This window comes from Leptidea sinapis, chromosome Z (genome assembly GCF_905404315.1).
Source record: "Leptidea sinapis chromosome Z, ilLepSina1.1, whole genome shotgun sequence".
Classification (NCBI taxonomy): domain Eukaryota; kingdom Metazoa; phylum Arthropoda; class Insecta; order Lepidoptera; family Pieridae; genus Leptidea; species Leptidea sinapis.
Window position 1 is genome coordinate 32,147,605 of NC_066312.1, and position 19,163 is coordinate 32,166,767.

Consider the following 19,163-nt stretch of genomic DNA (forward strand, 5'->3'; position numbering starts at 1 on the left):
AATATTGGGAACGGCCGTAAGAATGTACAGTCAGTAAAACACTACAGAGTAAAAATATAATTATTTTTAATGACAGATTCTAAAAGAGAAGGCAATACTTACGTTAAAGTTAAGCGTATAATATGAATCTGTGTCAATAATCTGGTTTTTGAAAGCTTTCTTTTATAAGGCGTCTATGATTGACTTTATCACTAGTTGATGTCTATGCCTCATGATCCGTGTCAGCAACTCACCTGGGCATGGCGCACATCTCGCAGGAGTCGAGCGGCGCCGCGTTGTGGTAAGTGCACACCTGGCAAGTCCAGACGTCTTGCGACCCGTCGCCTGGGCCCACGGAACTGAACCAAAAACGGGACAATTTGATAACCACCAATAAAAGAAAATGTGGTTTGACTGCCGCAAATATAGAGGCAAGTTATAAGTCAGCCAAAAATATACTAACATTTTCATCAACATAAACAATAATAATATTGACACACTCTTACACAAATTATTTTGTCCCAAACTAGGCCACATCCTGTACTATGGGTACAAGACAACGATATATTAAATACAATATACTTACTTAAACATACATATAAACATCCATGTCTCGGAAACAAACATTTATATTCATCATATAAAGGATTGCACCTATCGGGATTTGAATCCGGGACCTCTAGCTTAGTAGTCACTAACCATTCGACTATATCGATCGTCAATAAATTACGAATTGAGATCAATTAAGAGTATGCATAATAAAACTATACAAAAATAAATTAAATACAACAAAATGGTGAATGCCAGGTTTTGAAGCTGGTATTAATTTATAGGTGTGTGAAGTTGACGCACTGGGCAGCGTGGTCTGTTCAAAACTCTTGAAGGCTTAAACCCCGGACCATTTTCAGGCAAAGCTTGAACCCAGGAACGTTTTCAGGTAAAGCTTAAAAATCAGGACGCGCACGACAAGCGCGCAGTAATGATTGCGAAACTCAAGTGGCAGTGGGCAGGGCACATAGTTGGACAGACAGATGGTCGTTGCGACCACGTTCCGCAAGGCGTAGTGTTGGTAGGCCCCCCACAAGATGAACCGACAATCTAGTCAAAATCACCGGAATAGGATGAATCGCAGCGCAGGACCGATCGTCATGGCGATATTTGGGGGAGGCCTTTGTCCAGCAGTAGACGTCTTCCGGCTGAAATGATAATGAAAATAGCTGCATGTATAATAATACGGTGGTCACCTGGCCTGCATGTCGTGCTCGCAGGCGAGCGCCAGCTGCAACAGCGTGGCCACGTGAGAGTCGGCGCGGCACGCGTCGGCGGCCTGCTCATCCCGCGTGCGCACCGCGTCCAGTAACGGCTCCAGCTGCTCCAGAGTGAGCGGCAGAGCCTCGTTTGTAGCCAGGTACAGCAACACGTGGATGTCAGACATAGCCTGCAAGAGGACTGGCCTTAACACGGTTCGCGATGCTGTTAATACATCATAGTAATCACGACCATAATGTTCACCAAGCACCCTTACACAAACAATTAATTTAAGCTGTAAAGATTGATGCATCCAATATACGATAATTAATATTTATACAGTTTATTTTATATTACTTTATTTAAAACGCATTTATCTTTGAACACGATTCAAATCTAAACAATTCTTTATTTTAAAGTGATAACCTATTTTGTAAATCTTGCTATGTATTGTTCAACTCTCAGGTTGTGACTCTAGAACCATAGGTTGGCTCAGTGGAAGAGCGCTCGAACAAAAACCGAAAATTGTTTGAGATTATTATAATGATGAAAATAAATGAAAGAATCTGGGTTAAATAAACCAGCCCATAGAAAGTTCAAAAATCAGCTAGCTGAATTAAAATTAAAGCCCCCACATTTTTCAAACCTTTATTACATCGTCTTACATCTTTCCATGCAACTATCGCATAACAACCGAACAGAGGTGAAGTTAAAACATTATTCTCAATCATTGTATTGTAGTCAAATTGGCCGAGTAGTGTAAAACGCCTGATTTAAGCTCTGATTCTCGAAAGGGAGTGTGGGTTCGAACCCCAAACCTGACAAAAGTATTTTTTTATATTTTGAATAAGCAAAGCATAATATTTATAAACTTGTTTTATTTTTCAATTGATATATATGTTGTTTTGTGAAAAGAAGTTTTATTGACAACGTGGTTTCATAAAACCACAAAAGTTCATGAAAATACTTTTATCTACACACTAAGCAATTTTGAAGTAAATAATATTATATAATAGTTTAAAAAAAATAAAAAACACACTAAAAAGCACAAAATTCTCTTTAGTATTCGAAAATTTCCTTATATTAGATAAATCGTAAGTCAATTCCTATCTTATCGACAGTAGATAAAAAATAAGGAAATTAGCAAAAAACTTGTTTTGCAAATTGAAAATGGAATAATTTTATTAAATTAATATATTGTCATCGGTCCTCGTTAAGTCTACGAAGTTTGAACGAAATCTGGCCGTTTAAAGTGGGCTAAAATTGCGCCCAAATGAGTCGGTTACAAACAAACATACATATAGGTGAAGCTAATAAAAAGCGTATAAATAAATCACCACCGCCGATATAAAGCAATTATCATATTCAAAAACGGAAAGACTTCTGTAATCTACTTATTAAGAAGTAAACACACTTTTAATTTATTATAATTATGTATCTCTTGTTATTGTCATTTGTCGAGGAATCACTAACCCCGAAGATACCGGGATCAGAGGTCCACCCTTTTGGATATCACTGCAAAAACGTTTTTCAAACAATAATAAATAAAAATAAAAAAGTGTTATATAATAGATAAAGTAAAATTTATAAAAAAAAATACCAGTGGGACTTCAGCGGCGGCTCCTTTGCACAGGATGCCGGCTAAATTATGGGTACCACAACGGCGCCTATTTCTGCCGTGAAGCGGTAATGTGTAAACTTTACTGAGTTTCGGTCTGAAGGGAGCCGTAACTAGTGAAATTACTGCCACTCAGAATTTTCGGGCTTTTCAAGAATCCTGAGCGGCACTGAATTGTAATGGGCAGGGCGTATCAGTTAACATCAGATGAACGCCCTGCACGTCTCGTTCCGTAAATTTTGTAATTTAAATTATGAAATGAAAATAATGTATTTATTGCTTCTTTTGTATTCAATAAACTGACCTCCAAAAACGACGAAGACCGCTGTATGTGATCGTGCAACCCCTTCAGGCTCTGGATCTGGTTCTGGAGCGGCCTGTTGGCTGGGGGGAAGGTGGCTGCCGGGCTGAAGGTGGGCTGTGATGAGCTGGGCGCTACTCCGCAAGGAACATCCACCAACAAATACGCCACTGGCAACCTCTTGGCAGACACTCCTACTTCGTTTCCATATACGTCGCGTTCCTGAATATATACGTTAATAATTATTACATCTCAAGGATAGGCGAAATCTTAGTTTCGAACACCTTAATTAATATAATAATAATGCCCTGTGCTTCCCCGGGCGATAAAAAAAAAAGGAAAGTCCCAGGCCCAATGGTGTCGCAGGAGCCGATTAAGGGTTAATTTACCAGTGAGAGGCTTCTTTACACGGGATGTCGGCTAGATTATGGATACCAAAATGGCGCGTGTTTCTGCCGTGAAGCAGTAATGTGTAAGCATAATTGTGTTTCGGTCTGAAGGGCGCCGTAGCTAGAGACTTTACTGGTCAAATGGGACTTAACATCTTATGTCTCAAGGTGACGAGCGCAATTGTAGTACCGCTCAGAATTATTACAGCCTAAGGCTATGCCTAGTTAGCCTAGACGGAACAAAATACTCAAACGTCAAATACTTAACGCCTAACGGTCTTTCCCAATATACTATCTACAGGTAGAGATTAATTACTACCTTCTACTGTCATTAATTAGCTGTTAATAATCTTAAGCTGTCCCAATATACTCCATAAGTCATTCTTATCGCCTTATATTGGGACGCGTGAATTGCAATTTCTATAAAACTTCTATCGCTGGTAAGCTATACATCGTCCCATTGACAGACAGTGTGTATGGATAAGGTGAGTTACCGTCGATAAGTTTATTGGGACAGAAAAGTCAACGATAGTAACGATTTCATCTTAAGTAGGCCACTACCGGAGATAGACTGAATATTGGGAATGGTCAAAAAAAGTAAATATAAATTAATATGTAAAAACAAGAGTTTCAACCTTAAATAAATAAAGGTTTTTGCGAGCATTTTATTAGTAATTATAAAAAAAAAAAAAAATTAAAGACAAGAATCTAATATTATAATACAATATAAACACATAAACATAAATAAATACATATAATACATTCATGACTCGGATACAAACATCCATATTCATCATATTTAAATGTATGCACCTACCGGGATTCGAACCAATGACTTCTAACCTCAAGCAAAGAATAAGTAATGTAAAGCTCAAGACGAAGTTAAAAAATAAATGTAAGTTAATAAAAAATCCTACAAAATCTAGTTGATGCATCAATCCACAGACACTTTGAATAAAAAACGATATTGTGCAAACATTATATTAACAATTATAAAAAATATTTTTTATGGAAAGCAGGAAAATAAGGAACACTTTGATGGTATATGATCACCGCAGCCCATACTGTCATAAAATACAAAAGGAATCACAAGAGCGGTGCCGATCTTATATAACGTGGAATAAACATACATATGAATTAGAAAACCGAAAATTATAACTATAAATATTTTAATATTTTAACAACGTAAAATAGAGTTGACAAAGACAGGATAATACAGCCACCTAGTAAATAGTTAGTCTCATTACGCTTGGGTACAAATATTATGCCAATTAAAATGAAATCGTTGTCAGACTACATCTTGGTAAAGAGCATATCAATCGATTCAAACAGGATATGCGCGGATCGATGCAGTGTCGAACGCAAATTGTGGCTGTGTGCGTTTGTAATACAACTGCCTGCGTGTGGCTATGACGTCCGCAGTCCGCACGGCGCAGTCGTTATCCTTTTATACGGTGACCTATTTAAGTTGACTATGAAGTTGTTGCGGGTCAATAGCGGCCAATAGCGGCCTACTTATATAATAATACTTTTGTCGCGACGTTCTAGCGTTATGGACCACAGAGGACTAAAACTGCCAATCGAATATTTATTTTTATATCGAACTGGACGAAAAACGTGAAAGCATTTTCAGTTGTATGCACCTGGAAATCAAGCCTAAGGAAATTTGGTTGAAAGTTTCACTATGCGTGGACGAAACTACATGGGCGAATGTACCGTATGATGACTATAGCACAATTTTGATGTAAGTATATGCAAATCAAATCACAGCAGCTCTGTCTGCTATTACAACTCAATCGAATCAACATGACACCGGGCTCAAATGTCGATTGGTGCTATGTATAGTGTGCAAAAAAGTTTTTATTTCCATTTCACTTTCTTGTAAGAACACGAATAATATTTTTCTTTATTTAACATCTTCTGCATGTATATTAATAAATTACACACATGTATCGGTTTAAGGTAGTAAGTTGTAGCTGTCATTTATATGGAAATAAAACAAAAATAAATATTTATTTGTATTTTTGTATTCGATTTATATATTGACTATAGTTAAAAAGTTATATTACTATTATCACATAAAGTCGTTACTTTCATCAATTTCTACTATTCCAGGTACTATATTGATATCATTGTCATGACACGCAGACATTTAAAGCATAGGTTGTACATATATTTAAAGTAAATCATTAAAAATCTAGAGTATTGACGCTGTAGTTCGTTGACGTAGACATTTTCGCTGCTAAAAGAATACTTGGTGTTGTTTTAATTGTGAATACTATAATGCTTTGTCACTTGCAATAAATACTAGGTATTTTGTAGTACTTACCAAATTTTCTATAGCAATAATGTCAAAGAATTTTACGGTTAAACGAAATTACGGTTGTAAAAAATAAAACGTAGTCAGAAAGCACAGGACGTCATTACAAAGCCACTACTAGCCCTTGTCCGGTAATCAGTTGATCGACCGCCGTGAACAGCTGCGCAGAAGTGAAAATTGCATTGCGTCGATACAACACACAAAACGAACAATGCAGTATCTAAACGCATCTCTTATAACTAGTTTAAAAAATTAGACAATTTTAGTTGTTACTGAAGTGAAAAGTGTGTGGCGATTTGTAAAATGTGATATTTATTTGATCAATGGTGTAGTGCCGATATAGCAACAACACAGTCCAATGCATTAATAGAACTATCACATCCTTTGTGCTTTAGACTTCAAGGCGAGCACCTCACCGAGCACCGCTTCACGGCATATATTTGGAGATGGCGAACCAATTCGACTACCTTGCAGAATGCTCATGGTGCAATCGGGCGTTCAACGAGACGGAGAGGTTGCCGAAGGTGCTGCCGTGTCAACACTACTTCTGTCTGTCGTGTTTGCGCGGCGAGGCTGATCCAGACGTCTTCTGCTCGTACTGCTGCACGCGCACCGCGCTGCCCGTGGGGCCAGCCGCTCTGCCCACACTCGCGCCCGCGCTAGGTGTAGTTCGCGGTCGCACGCCCGCGCCCCTCTGTGGCATCCACAACCTGCCCGTACTCTGGTGCACCGCATGCCGCGTTCTAGCCTGCCTCTCTTGCGACCACGCTCACCACGCTTACGCCATGCGATCTCTACACGAAGCTCAAACCCTCCTCGAACGAGAGACTCGCTTCTTTCAATGCGATATAAATAAACTCATTATCAAAAAGCGGGATTTTTTACTGCGAGTTCGAGATGCGACTACAGATCTCCAAGGACGCATCGAGGCGGAACTCTGCACTTTGCATCCTGCTCCATACGCCGGGTCCGTCGCTGATTTCGAGTATCACTCATTAGCAGCTGCTACCGCTGAGTGTGAACGGCTACGTAAAAGCCATGCCGACCTAGCATGGCAATGTCGTACATACGACATAATCTCTAGCTCAACTGTCCTTCTCGATTTAGATATGTTCCAGCGAAACCTCTGCGAAATAAACTCGATGAATTCTCTGGAGGAACGCCACGATCCTTTATTGTTTTTGGCTAATCATTTGACGGCACAGCTTTTTCTACGAGACTGCATGATAAATCGTTGTCAAGTTCTAGAATTTTCAAACACCCCAGGGCTAGACGGAGAAGCAGTTACAGAAAGTCGATCAACAGCACCCTTGTATTATGCAGTTGGTTCACCGTTGCTCCGCAATCCATCTACATATCCACTATTTGTTTTTAATATCGACGTAAACAGTGCACCTTTTGGGCGATTTGTGATAGAAGTGCGTGATGATGTGGCCCCTCTGATGGCACAAAACTTCGCCGTCCTGTGCACGGGAGAACTGGGTTTCGGCTATAAGGGTTGTAAAATATTTCAATGTTGGGAAAATCAGAGTGTAATAACTGGAGATTATCAAATGAACAATGGCCGTGGAGGACGGTCGATCTATGAGGAATTTTTTTTTATGCCCGACAACACCAAGATGGTAGCTATCCGAGGAGCTGTTGGTATGCGACGAGCGCAGAAACGTTACGACAATTCATGTCAAGTTGGATCACAGTTTCGAATTGTATTGCAAGAGATGCGCTGTTTTACCGCCATTTTTGGGTATGTCGTAGAAGGTTTAGAATTGATAGATCGTATCAGCCAGTTAGGCGATAGTGCCGGTAAGCCTCAAAGTACAATTATTATTTCTAGTTGTGAGAAAATCAACTAAGTAACTCATCTACGCACTTTTTTAGTTTATAATTTTAGTTCTGAAGGTATTGGTTTGATTCTTTTTTTTTTTATTGGAATAGGAGGACAAACTAGCGTACGGGTCACCTGATATTAATTATTGTATTAATTATTCACCTGATTACGTTCAGTTGTATCCATTTATCTTATTCTTTAAGAAATTTTTGCCCGACTATTCGGAATTTACAAATGAAACATATTCAACAAGTCAGATCATATCAATGCCATTAATCCTTTTAATATTTTAATGTAACTTTTTCACCTCTAATCGTTGGACCAACCCCCCTCGTTTTATCTAGATTTTTTTATCCCTACTGTATATTATAAGCTATTTTTGTAAGACAAAGTATTTTTACGATGTAATTGATTTTGAGCTTACGTATATAATTTCGGTGTTCAGAAAAATGTGTTTTGACAATCATGATTGTAGCACGGTGATATCGTATGTTGTGAATGACGAATAACGTAACAGGGATATTGTGCACTGACCAGCTCAAAACGCTGGTAAGCAAGCAGCCGTTTTGATTAGTCTTAGAGTAAGGTTTAAGCTTAGCGTGCAATGACGCATATTATACTATTTTAGGCCTAAACGTTAATAGATAACGAGGAAATTTGTGCTTTGAATGTAACTTGTACTGTCGCGTTTCACAGATACGTTATAATATATGATAGATATTTTGATGTGAATTATTGATGTTAAATGTTTAGAATAATTTATCTTTGCCGTTAGGAGATTATGAAATAGGATCGAAACGAACACGTTAATTCATCTGTCGCCGTTGTAATATTGTCGTCAATTGTAGTTTTATTATGTATTATACAAACAATCGTGTTACCTCTTAAAATTGTATTGATGTTTTACGTGAAGATTTAACTTCGAGCTCTATTTAGGACTGTTTGAAAGGCTGTGATGATAATGTAGGTTGGGAAGTAGATTGCGAGGGCACATAGTGCCCTCGGGGGGGTGAGTGCCTGCCTAGAAATTATATTTACTATATATCGTCGAACTTTCGTCTAAGCTTACTTGGATTGACGGTAATCTATTGAACGAGAATAATTATTTTTATTATAACCAACTCTTTTAGATAAGAAGCAAAATTGTTTAAATATTTAGTAGCTGTTTTAGTTATAATATTTTTTCTAGGTATATGTTAAATGATGTAGAACTAAAAGAAATGTTTGGCAATTTGTAAACTTCGGCTAGATTACCGGTAATCTGATTCGATTTTCATAACCCTACGCTAACGGCGGCCCAGGGTCGCCGCGACCGGTCTTTAGGACCAGCTGCTGATTCCTATTAAACCGTCTAAAATTGCAATTTATTTTGCTTTATCCAAAGTTGTACGGCGTTCTGTCAGCCGTCCCAACTCGTAGCATTGATGTTATACTTCATGTTAATTATATTCGTAAATATAATAATTTATATGCGGAGTAATTGTTCTAGCATTAAGATATAGTTTATGTGACGTAGCATTGATGTAAGAATGTGTTTATTAAATAAGTGCGCGTACGTATGAATTAATATGTAGCGTGTATACGTTCGTGATAAATAAATATGTGGTCGAATATTGTGTTTCATTTCACATTACCCAAAGTAGACAATGAGCTTGCGGTTTATCTTTTGTCAAGTGATCACTTCAGAGGTGATACAGGGTGTTCATACACTGCCAGCTTGTATGCATTCTTGAGGGTCTATGTCATATCGACATTAAAAACCGAGGGAGGAGGTTAATTCTCGAGTTTCGATAATTTTGCTGGCTATCCCCATTTTTCTTTATTAAACTTAAATAAAAATAATTCCTTTTTCATATTACAGAGGGCAAACAAGCAACGGCCCATGGACATCCGCAATACCAGGGGCCATGAGATGCGTTGCTGGCCTGTAAGTTAAGGAGCATGCTCTAATCTCGACGATCTTCCGGGACATTTTGGCACTGTGCTGTCATCTTTTTGCGGTAAGCTCACAAGCATTTCTACAAACACCTTTGTCACTAACTAAAACAATATGGATAAATGAATCTCAATTTAAAAAGACTTAAAAAAAAAACCTTACAATTTACAATAACTTGATGCATTACATTTATTATACATCGATTGATTGCCCTGCCATCTCACATAGAGCTAAGCCCGTCCGCTTCCTAACTGTTTGTTACTCTGTGTTACAGTGGTTCTTTCTACTGTTAATTTAATATCATCGTTCCATCTACGAATTGTTCTTCGTATCTTTTTTTTGGCCTTTCTAGTCCCTAGGATAACACAGCATTACATAATTGGTCCCTTCACCTCTTCACTTCGAATTAAGCGACAAGCCAACTTCCATTTTAGTTATAGAGGTTTAAATTGTCGTTCTGCCCTTTTAAGCTTACTCTTTTCCATATTAAGTTGATATTTTTCCAGTATATTGGTTGGTTATTAATGGAACATTGTGATCCAAGGATGTGAGAAGTTGGTGACTGCAAACGAGCTGTCATTAACAATCCTGAGACGAAGGGGATGGTTTTTAATGTCACGAGTGCGTTGAGTACGTTGTGGGAAATAGTAAAAAACAAATTAAAGATTTTCAACTGGATTTTTTTTCAACAACATTTAAAGGAACTTCGAGAATTCAATGCGAAGCCTATTATTCTATTAATGAAACCTCCTTGCTAAACTTTTTAAATTGTCCTATAAATTTAAAACTAAACTGCAAGTGATGATCGAGCTCGTAAAAGAAAGTCAAAACCGCATCATATAAAGATGCCTATATTAATAATAATATTGACAAACTATTTACACAAATTATCTTGCCTGTGTTATGGGTTACAAGAAAATGATATATTTAATACAATATACTTACTTAAACATACATAAATTCATATAAACATACATAAATACATTAAAACATCAATGACTCGGAAACAAAAATCCATATTCATCATATAAATGCTTGCACCTACCGGGATTCGAACCCGGGACCTCTTAGTAGGTAGGATAGCTAACCACTCGGCTATACAGGTTGTCAGTTTGTCCTATGGGAAAGAGTTAATGTTGAAATCATAACTATAGCCTCTGAAAGTACGCTATGTTTAACAATTGTATTTAAAATTAATTTTATGCATAAATAGTTCTTCGGCAGTCGTTAAGAGATGCATAAATGTGCAAAAGGAAGTTTCAGGTATCAGATATTGGTCTCCTCTTTCTTCTTGATCTCTCTTTGTTATACTCTGTTATTATATCTATTAATTTTATCTGCCAAGTAATTTAGTCGCATTGCAATCAAGTGAATTATAAATGCTTAGATCATAATACGTCTAACGGCCGTTCCCAATATACTATCTACAGATTTCTACAGATAGAGATAAATTACTACGTTCTACTAAACCTGGCCTGTTTTCATCGTTTGTCTAGACATATAGATTATCTAAGAATTAATGTTGGTTTATATCTCTTGACTTCTATAGTTTTAGAAAGTTTCTCCTTTTTAGGGTTCCGTAGCCAAATGACAAAAAACACAATCCTTATAGATTCGTCATTCCTGTCTGCTTGTCCATGTCTGTCACAGCTACTTTTTTCCAAAACTATAAGAAATATACTGTTGAAAGTTGGTAAGTAGATGTACGCAAAAATAGAAAAAAAAATCCTTCCCTATACTTAGAACTGCAAATCAAAAATGTTTTTTCATCAAACCCCGTATGGGTTTGGGGGATCTATGGATAGGTCTAAACATATAACTTTTATATTATGTTACTTGCTGCTACGGAACCCTTCATGGACGAGTTCGACTAGCAATTGGCCGCTGTTTTATTGATAGTTTCAAGTGAAGTGTGTGTATCACCTTTATACACCTATACCTATGCACACACTCATCGCTCCATCTAGTACCTATATAAGTAGTTGCATTGCATAATAAAGGAGCATTCAATCGCAGTCAGACTATAATCATTTCAATACTCAAACCTCCAACATCGCATGGCGACCCTACCATATATGCTGTATATAAAAATAGATATTAATACAATATGTATAATAAGCAAATAAATAAAGTTTAAATTACCTAAATTCTTCACAATATACTTCATTTCAAATCAAAATAAAAGTAATATAAAATATAGAAAAGTTCAAAATAAAAAATGAAATAAAAGTGAGGTGTGTTAAAAGGCTCACTTATCAGGATCGATTCCACAGGGCAGTGTGTTGGGTTGTATATTGTTTCTCATATACATAAATGATCTTCCTAACTTAATAGACAATGATTGTACTCTTTTTGCTGATGATATTTCTATTTTGATCTCAAGCTCTAATTTAAAACTAGAAGACAAATTAAATATTACAATGGACAAAAATCTTTTGTTGGCTAAATAATAATAATCTTGAACTTACTAATAATAAAACTAAAATTATACCTTTTAAACCTTATCAAAAATCCCCCTTAAATATATCTTATTCTCACATAAATTCACAACTTGAAACAGTTGACACAGCTACACTACCGTATGGAATAATGGAAGCCATATCTACAGAAATTAAAAAGCAAAATGTCTTCTTTTACTTATGCTCTTTACCAACTATAACGCGTAACAGAGTTCTGCCCTTGCTGCTTATTATGCACATGCACATTCTAGATTATCATATGGAATATTAATATGGGGAAACTGTAGTGAAATAAAAAATATATTTATTCAACAGAAAAAATGTATGTAATACATAGTATATAATATTCAGCAGATAGATTCATATAGACCATATTTTATTAAAAATTATATAAAATATACATTTAAAATAACAAATTAAAAATTACCCAAACAAGTATGTCATTAGTGTCATCGAGCCCTTACCACATGGCTATAAAAAATTTATAATCACATCCCAAACGATATTAAAAATAAAGAGAAGATATTTAAAAGACATCTGAATTTTTTTTAGTTTCAAAATGCTTCTACGATTTACACGAATTTTTTAATTACACTAAGTGTGAGAATTAGTTACAATATAGTATAAGAATGTATAAAATGTATAAGCTAAGGATAATGATGCCTTTGATGTGGTGATGGTGCCTAGTAGGGTGCCGGGAGATGCAGGTGTCGGAAGTGGATGCAGCAGGGAGCTGATCCAGTCAAAATGCAGAGGTTGATACAATTAGTTTGAAAGGAAGAACAGGAAACAACGAAATTTTTCCAAGGATATTTCCGGTTTAATTTATTGTACATAGTTGTTTTGGATTTTTTTTTCATACGTGAACATTTAAAACTTTAATGCTGAAGTATCATAATTTGCATAATTAATTAACGTTTTGATAATTTTTTTACTCTTCAGAATGTAATTGACAGTATCATTATGAGGACAAAAAAAGAAATGAAAATGTAATATATAAAGGATAATAAATAATCTTTTGGATAAATATATTTTGAGGAATTTATTTAATGAGTAATATAAGTTTAATATTAAGCTCTATAAACTTAACTATTTTTATAATTTTTTTATCTCAGCATTTAGCTAACTAAACTGCTTTTAAGTATAGATAATATAAACTGCTAAAAAAGATTGAATGATATTGTACTGACGATTATTTTATAAGTTAAAATTTGTAAAGAATTGAGTAAAAAGGTAAAAATTCATTTTAAACTATATTGATAACATTATTTTGTTCAAAAAAATCTATAGTCAATATCTGATTTATACAGTTGATTGCACAAAGGGAGAATAGTAATTTAAATTTGAAGATTTTCTGTATTTTAGTATTTATTAACATTGTTTTTTTTTTTATATTTACAGTTCTAAGTATACAAGAAACCCAGGTTTGTAAAAGGTTAATTTAATCTTGCACATAATATACTTACGACTATTTCGTGACGAGATAAGTTTATTCTATTTTTTCAATTTTAGTGTGAGTACAACTGTGTTATATTTTTTCAATTTTCTTAGATGGTCCTTAACGAAATAAGTTTTTATTATTATTATAAAGTCAAAGTTAAAGTAAAAAAATCTTTATTCACTGTAAAACTTTATAAGTTATTTAGTGCAAGTCAGGATGAAGTAGTAGAAAAGTTACAATAGCATTCAAATGAGTATAACAATATTCATTAACAAAATTCAGAACATTAATTCCAACTATCTTTATCATTCAAATAATCTTTCACATTATAATAGGCCTTAGATGTTAATTTATTTTTTACGACACATTTAAATTTTTTAATAGGTAATTATTCAATTTCATTTACGAGTTTATTATAAAATATAATACAATCCACTTTAAAAGATTTAGCAATTTTATGGAGCCTAGTAGATGGAATTGCGAGTTTATGTTTGTTTCTAGATTTAGCAATTTTACGGAGCCTAGTAGATGGAATTGCGAGTTTATGTTTGTTTCTATTCTTTTTAAATTGGCTAATATTTTTATGAGCGTATAATATTTTTATGAGCGTATAGGAGGTTCTCGTATCGTACTGGCAGTGTACTGTCATAATATTTATTTCACTAAACTTTTCTCTCAATGAATCCCTTGAACGTATTTTATAGACTGCTCGAATTGCTCTTTTCTGCAGCACAAATACGTTTTCAATATCTGCAGCCCTACCCCACAATATAATTCCGTAAGACATGACACTATGAAAGTAGCTGAAACATAAATATACATGTCTAGCCGTTTCAACATCTGTCAGCTGCCTAATTTTTTTTTATCGCATATACTGCAGAGCTAAGTCGATTACATAAGTTTTTTATATGAGCACCCCATTGTAGCTTAAAGTCTAACGTAATGCCTAGGAATTTTTTCGTTTCTACTATATCAAGTTTGTCATTATTAATTTTTATAAGTGTTGGTTGGTGCTTTATATTTGGAACCAAACACATTTTGTTTTCCTTTCGTTTAAAAGTAAGTTATTAACATTAAACCAATTTACTACTTCAGCAATGTCGTCGTCAACCTGACAGAACTTTTTTGCTGGCGTTTTATTTAAAATAACAAAGATGTATCGTCCGCAAACAGTATAATATCATGTTTATTTTGAATAAGCTATGGTAAATCATTGACGTAAACCAGGAACAAAAAAGGACCCAAGATTGAGCCCTGCGGTACACCCATCGATATGATAGAGCCAGTTGATCTTTTTCCATTAATCTCTTTGATTCTTAATACGCAAGTACGATTTTATTAAATCTAGTGAAACATCTCTAACCCCATAGTGGTGAAATTTTTGAAGTAAGGTGACGGACGCAGTCGAATGCCTTGGATAGATCACAAAACACTCCTAACGCATCACATGAATCCTCCCAAGCATCCAAAATATTTCTTGTTAACTCGATACTAGCATTGAGTAAAACCATATTGTTTATTATGCATGAGGTTAATATTGTAAAAATGGTTAATTAATTGCGTTAACATAATTTTTACGAAAATCTTGCTAAAGGTTGGTAGTACTGATATGGGTCTAAAATTGGTGGGGTCATCTTTATCTCCTATGATTTAAATAGAGGAGTGATCTTGCTGTTTCATTAGGTTTGGAAATATACCGCAATCTACACACTTATTGAAAATAAAAGCTAAGTCTGTGGCTACAATTTCTATTACAGATTTCACTACGTTAACAGAGATTCCCCAGAGATCTTTAGTTTTCTTGATGCTGATTAGTCTAACCGTTTTAATAATCTCTATGCGATCAACATGCTTAAATTTAAAGTTTGTATTACATAAAGATACGTTTTTCTGTAGCAGTTTCATTGCAGATATAGGTGAGGAATTTAGATATTTTGTCGTAGATACCGGTACATCAGTAAAAAACTTCAAATGTATCTGCAATTTCAGAATCTGTTTTTATGTTTCTGTTACCAATCTTTAATTTGAATTCAATATTTCTCTTATTAGTTTCACCGATCTCCTCACTTATAATTTTCCAAGTTGTTTTTATTTTGTCATTGCTATATTTAATCTTTAAACTTATGTTGTGAGACTTAGCTAATTTACAATCGTTCTTGAATTCTTTAGAATATAACCTTACATAATTTTTAAATTTTGCACTTGTATTAAATCGCCTCTCTTCATATAAGTTATATAATGTTTGTCTACGTTTGTGTAAATTGACGGAAGCCCAGTCATTAAAAGATAGAGTATTTTTTGGAATAAATGATTTTGAAATGAAAATAGAGTTAAACAGTTTAGTAAATGATTCAAAAAATATGACATTGCATTGGCATCTAAGTTAAGTTGAGGTAGGAATAGAGAATTAGAACTGAGGCAATTTTTCAATTGATTTAAACGATAATTTGTTACAGGAGTACATTTAACTTGTTTTTTCAGAATAGATCTGATGTCTTTAATTTTTATTAGTTGACCAAAATGGTCCCAGTCTAATTTACTAATAATATATTTGTTTATTGGAATAATGTCAATGAATATATTATCAATACACTGTAGTCGCAGATATTCTAGTAGGCTCCGCAAACAAATGAGAGAGATTAAATGATTTGAACAGATCAGCAATCGCATACTTAAGCAGCAGTTATTTATAATATTAACATTAAAGTCGCCACATACAACGAATTTCTTTTTCGATTGAGATAGTTTCGATAACACATCTTCCATAGTTTTTTCAAATATTTCAAAATTTGCCAGCGGCGGTCTGTATACACATACAATTCTTTTTTATCTCTATTGCAGATATTTCCACTACACGCTCAAAAGATAATGCTTCGATATCTTTACGATTTTTGCACTGAAATTGTTTGTTGACTATAATCAAGGAACCACCATGAATAAAGTTGGTTCTACTAAACGAGCTTCCAACTCTGTGATTGCTAAAATTAAACATTTGCTCATAATCTCTTAGCCAATGTTCAGTTATACATAAAATATAAATATCATTGCTGTTCAAAAATAAATCTATATTATAAAGTTATTAGGTAAAAATTTAATTAGTTAAATCAAATAAAAAATAATTAATCACTTAATGGCATTCAACGTCATGATGTCATACTTAATTAGCTGGCCTAGCAATACGTGTGGTGTTTATGCAGAAAAAGTAAACATGTTTTACAGATAATAGAAACCGAGTTTTCCAATTTAATAATATAAAACATACTAGCTGACCCAGCAAACGTTGTATTGCATATGAAGTAATTAAATTTTGTGGGGTATAACAAATAGATGCAACCGATTCTCAGACCTACCCGATATGCACACAAAATTTCATACATATCGATTCACCCGTTTCGGAGGAGTTTGGTAACACGCACCGGGACACGAGAATTTGATACTTATATTAGATATCCATACGATATAAAGCTTACAATTTGTTTCTACACTCTTTATTATTATTTCACGAATAAGTAATCGATAAACTAATTTTAAATGTTCAGTTTTTATTTTAGCGGAAGAACTTAGTTTCCAGTTATTCACATAAGTATTAAATATATATTACTATATATACATTAATTCACTTTATTTGGACTAATTCTATTGATTGTAGTGATCTATTCGATTCGATCTAGTGGCTTAACAGTAACGTTTAAAGTAAAAATATTCGTATTATTTTTCTTTATCTTCTACATTCAGTTTAAGAGTTACGGTTAGATAACAATTAGGTACAGCATTGGAGTATAAGTATAGGTTTGTAATATATAATGTAGGATTTGATATGACGTAAAGTTTATTTTATGATAGGAGATTATATGGTTTTTAATGATTCACATGCGATTGGACTGATCACCCAAGAGCGATGAAGCTATTATTTACCCTATATTCATTTTGGGAATGATAGTTATACAGGGTGTCCCAAAGTTATGGGACATGAAGGGAAAGTACCTTAAATATTGAAGATAGGCTATTTTATTGAAAGAAGACTTTATTTTATTTTTAAAAGTTAGTAATTCTTCATTCAAAGATTTTCTAAAAATTACTTGCCTCGTCTGGGTATCAAACCGACTTAAATATAAAAAAAAAGCACCCTACTCTTATGATGCCAATCGAAAGTTTATACTTAAGAAGAGTTATTAGTTTTTGGCCATTTTTTCGATTGGCATCATAAAAGTAGGGGTGTTTTTTTTACATTTCAGTCGGTTCGATTCCCAGACGAGGCAAGTCATTTTTAGAAAATCTTTGAATGCAGAAGTAGTAACTGTTAAAAATATCATAAAGTCTTCTTTCAGTAAAATAGCCTATCTTCGATATTTAAGGTACTTTCCCTTCATGTCCCATAACTTTGGGACAACCTGTATATAGAAAGTATAGGAATGTATTCCTAAAGTAATTATGCTCGATATTACCGTACACATTAGGAGAGTGGTACTATAGGGATCAGGTCCTTCAGTTATATCGAGGAGTGAACGAGATTCCCCTTTGGATTGTGTCGGAGACTGAAATTGTCTTAAATCATGACCCTATATAAAAATGGTACATGGAGAGTCAAATCCTTCCATTCGATAATGGAGCGAACGAGTATTCCTCCGTGAGATAAGTTGGAGTCCAACAGAGGCTTAAACTATGAGCCCAAAGAAAAAAGAATAGGTTGTGTAAATCAAATGGCACGAAGTTGTCCATATATATTATGAAGTATGAAGTCGACTATAAATAAATATTATTATGATGTACCAAAGTGGATAATTAAATAAAAATGAGAGTATGCCGGCGCCGGGGGAATACGATATAGTATTATGAGTACCAAGTAGGTGATATGCGATGTGTATAATGTACCGATAATATAAATATGATTGAAGTGATAAATAATATATATTACTAGCAGAGTAGGAATAAAAGTGTGGTCAAATGTAAAGAAATGTTTAGAGATATGTGGTAATGACATAATATACTAAAATATACATGAAAATGGAGATTGTCAAGAATTTATAATTTATGACCATGAGGGTTTCAGTATAATATTATGATTGAAGATTTAAAGAAATTGTATAGAAAGTTTAATATGTACCAAAAAAATGTATGTAACTTTTATAGTGAATAAAACGTAAATGAGAAATGCCATTAATTTGAAATATAAAGGAAAACAAATGTGAATATTTCAATATTGACACATAACACAGATTTCTATTTAAATATCTATCTATTTGAATTCGATTATGAGATTTTTTTTTTCTTTTACATATAGGAAGGAAATGTGCAATGCGTTTTTTTAACAAACTGGTTTTTTTAATAACATAATAATAAGTAGTTGCATAGCATAATAAAGGAGCATACAATCGCAGTCAGGCTATAATCATTTCAATACTCGAACCTCCAACATCGCACAAGACAAAGCAAGGTTTGTTGTTTATATTTGAATAACATTGCTTACATGACCCGACACCATCCCTCAATGTTGTTGAATTTATTGAATATTATTAAATAACATACATTTTAACATTCATGACTCGGAAACGAATACACACATTCAACACACATATTTAATATTAGACTTAACGTTTGCACCTACCGTCTAATATTACGCTTAAAATTAACTATAGTTATTTAT

General features: G+C 34.2%; 2 protein-coding genes across 2 annotated transcripts in view; one reads left to right on the top strand and one right to left on the bottom strand.

Moving 5' to 3' along the window:
- LOC126978999 (nuclear protein localization protein 4 homolog) overlaps positions 1–19,163 on the bottom strand; it is a 43,334-nt gene that overhangs the window by 567 nt on the left and 23,604 nt on the right. Inside the window, exons 9-11 of the mRNA XM_050828139.1 lie at positions 3,150–3,368; positions 1,224–1,417; positions 234–338 (exon numbers count right to left, since the gene is read on the bottom strand). Of these exons, the coding sequence (XP_050684096.1) occupies positions 234–338; positions 1,224–1,417; positions 3,150–3,368 (518 nt within the window). The remainder of the gene's footprint in view (positions 1–233; positions 339–1,223; positions 1,418–3,149; positions 3,369–19,163) is intronic.
- Positions 6,015–9,294, top strand: LOC126979000 (uncharacterized). The gene has a single exon (XM_050828141.1). The coding sequence runs from the start codon at positions 6,302–6,304 to the stop codon at positions 7,706–7,708; it is 1,407 nt and encodes a 468-aa protein (XP_050684098.1). The 5' UTR covers positions 6,015–6,301; the 3' UTR covers positions 7,709–9,294.

Excerpts from the sequence above, each read along its gene's own strand:
- LOC126979000 (XM_050828141.1), top strand. The coding sequence starts at position 6,302 with ATGGCGAACCAATTCGACTACCTTGCAGAATGCTCATGGTGCAATCGG.